At 35.0% G+C, this 5164-nt stretch overlaps 1 protein-coding gene across 1 annotated transcript; it reads right to left on the bottom strand.

Moving 5' to 3' along the window:
• Positions 1-695: 695 nt before the first annotated feature.
• Positions 696-1984, bottom strand: LOC107814437 (LOB domain-containing protein 41-like). The gene is made up of 2 exons (XM_016639851.2): positions 1592-1984; positions 696-1463 (listed from the first exon to the last, which is right to left on the bottom strand). Exons 1-2 carry the CDS (start codon positions 1779-1781, stop codon positions 757-759), a joined length of 897 nt encoding a protein of 298 aa, XP_016495337.1. The 5' UTR covers positions 1782-1984; the 3' UTR covers positions 696-756.
• Between the last annotated feature and the right edge of the window lie 3180 nt (positions 1985-5164).

Below are 5164 nucleotides of genomic sequence, written 5' to 3'. Positions count from 1 at the left end.
CGAACCCCGCCTCCGATCCTTTTCTCCTGCACTATCTATAGCCTCCGATTCTTATCTTCTTATGTTCTTAATTTGATAGCCAGGAGTAATTTTTGAAAAATGAGAAAGATAAAGATGTGAAATTGACTCGTGTTATTCTACTGTTCTCAATTATTTCACACATTATTTTATCGATTACTGATAATGATGTTAATGACTTATTGTAGTCGTGGGTTTACATAATAAGAACAATTGGAATGGAAAGAGAGATAAAAATTGAAGAGCAGCAGGAAAAGGAATGAGGAATCAAGAATAAAATAAAAATATAGGGTTTGGATGTTGGGTTCAGTTATATGCGGGCTGGGTCCTTTAAATTGGATCAAGAATCCACATGGACCAATAAATCAAGGCCATATATATAATTTAAAGATGTAATAATGCCATATTGCCATATCATGATTCTATTAAAAGGAGGCCATTTTTAATTTTAAAAATAACGTTAAAGGCATTTTTAACCCAGGAGACATTTATGAATTATTTTTAATATATTAAGGATATTTTTGAATCATTTTTCCAAATGTTAACGCCCTGATCAGGAACAATATAACTTTAAGAGGAAATTCTTTCGCTTTTGGTTTCCAAGAAATAATTTTTTCTTTCAAGTATATATAGTCGAATTTGTACATATACTCTGTAGTTGCTAGAGGACAAAAAGGTAAACCAAAAGGGACAAAAATGTAACACGCGTAAAAATGGTCTACAAAGAAAATCTACTGATCAACAAAATTGATCACAACGGAAAGTAAGGCCCAGCTCCATTTTACATTCTCCGGCGGCGTCTAGCAAGTGAACAGCTTCACTCCGTTTCGTATCCTTCGGCTTACCGTGAGACGTTGCAAAAGGCGCAAAGCCTAAAGTCAGTTCCAGTTCGATTTCGCCGTCTTCAGCTCGGTCGTCAACTTGAGATACGGAAGCAGGTTCGACTGCAGTTGAATCTTCAGCTTCGGCCATCTCTGCGGACTGTAAACTCTCAATCTCCCTGCTTTCGCATTGCGCATTTGGAGCCGACACTGCCGCAGCTTCAGACTGGTGACTCAATGAAGAGTCGTGGCTTGTAGACCCGTTAACTTTCTCAAGGGCGGATTCATCACCCGACCCGGAACAAACCGGGTTAGCTTTTGTCGCTTTTGTATTAGTAGCTGAGCGCTTCAATCGACATCGAGTCCTGACCCGGTGAAGATCATTTGACTTGATAGCGTTGTCATCTTTGTTAATATGCCTAATGTCGTACGGCAATTTCAAAGGAGGACCGTTGTTGTTTACAGCAACTTCAGAAGCTATAGGAGTAACTGGAGCTCCTTTGAGTACTGCTTCCACCGCATTTTGACAAAGCTGCCAATTTCCAGACCATAATAACCCCACGGATCCATATATTGGGTTCACTATTCTGCCACAAGCCTCGTATAGTAATGACCTAAATATAGCTGCAAACATAGAAAACAAAAAATTTAGTAAAGTTTAAACTATAAAGTACGTACTAAACTACTAATACGCATGCATGGACTTGAATAATTAATATAACTTGTTTTGAGAGTCCAGAACAGTCATTTACCAGGACGGAGATGATCAGGGCCGGCGTTAATAAGATTCATAAGGCCAGCACGGCCGTAAAACTTTGCGAGGAAAACAGTAGCGTTGGATTGAGACTCGGGAGTTTTGATCCATTGAAGACATGGCCGTATACTACAACTTTCGCTGCAGCCCTTTCGAAGAACTCTACAACCATTGCAACTCATCCGCATTTTTTAGTAATTTTGGCAAATTTAGATATTTGTTTGACAAGAGAAGTATTTTATATTTATAGTCTATAGAGAAGGGAAGATTTTTATGAGTTAAAGATGAGAAGATGCATGAGACTTATATATGAACCCCCTTTGGTTTTATTTTGTGGGATTACTAGAGGCGCAGTGGGTTTGTCTCGAGAGGAAGAATAGCAGTATATTTCTATTGAAAACCAGGTTTTCCACATTCCTGGAATAGGGAGCTGCACCACCACCTTATTGTGTAAAAAATAAAAAATAAAGGCTCATACTGATTTTAAAATAACACAACTGCAAAGCCATAACACACTCTCGTTTCAATTACGTGCTTTTCACACCCCAATCACTATAGTCGACCTGACAATTTTATTGGTTGGTTATTAACTTAGGTCCAAAAGGATTCAATCTTTGTTTCTACAAATGGTCCAAAAAAGCAGCTGCTTTTACTTTAGGAACAGTAAAGCAGAAGCTTGAAATGGCAAATGGAGAAGGCATCTTGTTCTGAAAAGAATAGACAGGTGGAGATGAAATAGGAAGCATTGGGGCTCGGTGCCATGCAAGTAAAAACAAAAAAAATTGGAGGATGAAGCGCGTGGATGTCACATGAGAGTGTCAGAGTGCGGTCGAATTGCCACATATCGTGGAGAGACGCGGGCCCACAAGCACCATTTTAGTGGCCCCCATCTTAAAGCGCTCCCGGTTTACGGGAAAGTCGTGTTCCACGAAGAAAACCGCTTATGGGGTGGGAAAACCGGCGAATTGGTTGACGGTTTTGAATTTCTGTCTGTGGGCGGGGGAGGAGACGGAACCCGTGGGCCACCGATTTCATTGGAACCCATAATATAGGAGTAAATTAATTACTTATAAATTTTCCAAGGGTTTATTTAAAATGACCGCAAATTAAGATTATTTAATTTATTAATGAACTTTTTATTCTAAATTCGACCGGGAAATACTATAATGAATGTCATCCACGCGCCTATTGCTAATGGCAGGTAGAATTAGAGCTCGTTTAGACATAATAAATATTTTTTCCCTTTTTTTCAAAAAAAAAATTACTTTTTTTCGAAATCACTGTTTGTTCATAAATTTTTCAATTTTCATGCATTTTGGAAAATTTCGAAAATTCAAAAAACTCCAAAAATCTGTTTTTCAAAATTTTCGCTCAAATCACTCGCCAAACTTCAAAAACAACCCAAAATTATATTCATGACCAAACACAACTCAAAATTTCAAATGTCATTTTCACTTGAATTTTTTTTTTTTACCATTCTTATGTCCAAACGCTCACTTAGGAGAAATTTTTTGTACTAAAATGGACAATGGCTACTGAATTTTTTTAAGGATAATTTTGAAAACAAATACTTGTAATTTTTGTAGTACTGTTTATACGTAAATATTAACTTCATGACCTTTGGACCTTTGGGTCAATGAAATCACAAGTAAAAAAAGAAAAGCGAACATATTTGATCCAACTATCATACTACTCCAATAGTATGACATCTGTAGTATGAAAGAGGAAATTGGTTGGTCTTATTTTTCCAAGAAAAATAGCATCTATCATACTACTACGATATTTTTTTAAAGAAAAGTTATCCGACGGATGTCATAGCAATATTTACAATTCAATTTGGGAAAATTCTTCCAAGAAATAACATGTAAAAGAGACAACAAAAATCTAGCTAAACTATGCGCAACTATATTCCATATTTTAAATAATACGTACAATATTAATATTATCAACTTGTTTAAGAAGTCGGACGGTCTAATTTGACATAATATTGCGTTAACTGTTAACAATGTTTAAAAAAAGAAGAAAGGAAGTTCATGATTTGGACGTGAAATCCACGAGGAAAGAAGCAAGTGGTGGAACCTTAATTGGCAATGTTTAAATTGCAGCAATTATACTACAGTAGTAATATTTTAAAGAGTGGGCGGCCACTGGGAATTTGAAGAACAAGACTCTTATAACTCCATCACATGCAATTATCTATTTCCCATCTCGACTTTGGATTGATTGAAAGGTTTGTCCTTAATTTTAAAACATGATCTGCAACAAGTTTTTGACCAAGTAACATGGTAAGTACGTCTTTATTGTTAAAAGGAGAATTTTAGGTTTGAGCCTTAAAGTATAAAGTTATATTTATCAGAAAATTTTATATTTCAATTCGAATTTATTGAGATTCCAATGCAAATATTCAATACAAAAATATAAGTACAAGTTTTTGACCGGCATGGCTTCCCAAAGGTCAAGATTACTTTGCCCTAATTGGCAACTATGGAAATATAAGTACCTTTTTGTTTGAAGGGCACTCCTCTCCCAATGTGGTTTTTGTACAATATAATTTGTCTCAATAGAATATATGCTAGTACTTCTTAGACTCAATCTAATGAAGGTGGCTACTAGATTTATTGGCCCACGTTAGGGAAATGTTGTCTTAGTTTATGCGTGAAACCGATTACCAAGTTGGTCGGCTGTCTCACCACTTGTAATGCACCTGTACAACATGGGTGGCCAAGTATACTTGTGCTTATTTATTCACAATTACTTTTTTTAAATTTAGAACTCATCTTCAATAACTTTTAAAATTTATCCTAATAAATTTCTATTCCATAAAACATTCATAACCGTAATAAAAAGGTTTTTTAACGACTAGTCAATGAAATAAATAACCAAATAGTATTTTGAAGACGAGTTTCGAAAAATAAGAAGAAAAAAAAGTATACGGACAAACGGGTCCTTATAATCACGTACGGTGCTAATTTATTCAAGTTTTACCACCTTACTATCCTACTATCTAAAAAGAGGGCTTCTCTTTAAATACGAATTGTCAATCTAGCGATAAGCAAATTCGTAAAAGTTGGGTTTTAAGTACTTTTTAGGATAGGAATTCATCTCTTAAATCGCTTTAATGGTTTATTGTCCCAATCAAACCACTATACATAACTAAGAGGCCATAGGAAAAAATTTACTCGCATCAAACTACATATACAATTTTATCACGATTAGCGATAAAAGTAAAGGAAGAATATGAGTTAATGCGTTAAGGAATATACATTAACTAATGATGATAATTTATCTATAAACATATTTATTTATTGAGTTGATGCAAACACTAGAGTGAGTGAATCTTTTTCTAGGTCTATTCACAAAAAAAATATATTTATGAGAGATAGGACGAATAGAAAGAAAATAAAAAAGAAACAAAAGGACCGGCTCTTGCTCAGGTTTGGTTGTTTTATTTCTACCTCATGGATTTCCTCATCAAAATGGCAATGGAATTTTAACTTTTTTTCTTAAAAAATAAAATAAATTAATGTCCATATATTATGTGTGCGCCCTTAGACAAATTCAATATCTTAAT

Source organism: Nicotiana tabacum, chromosome 3 (genome assembly GCF_000715075.1).
Source record: "Nicotiana tabacum cultivar K326 chromosome 3, ASM71507v2, whole genome shotgun sequence".
Taxonomy (NCBI): domain Eukaryota; kingdom Viridiplantae; phylum Streptophyta; class Magnoliopsida; order Solanales; family Solanaceae; genus Nicotiana; species Nicotiana tabacum.
Note: the sequence above shows the minus strand (reverse complement) of the source record. Positions and strands in the feature narration are given on the sequence as shown.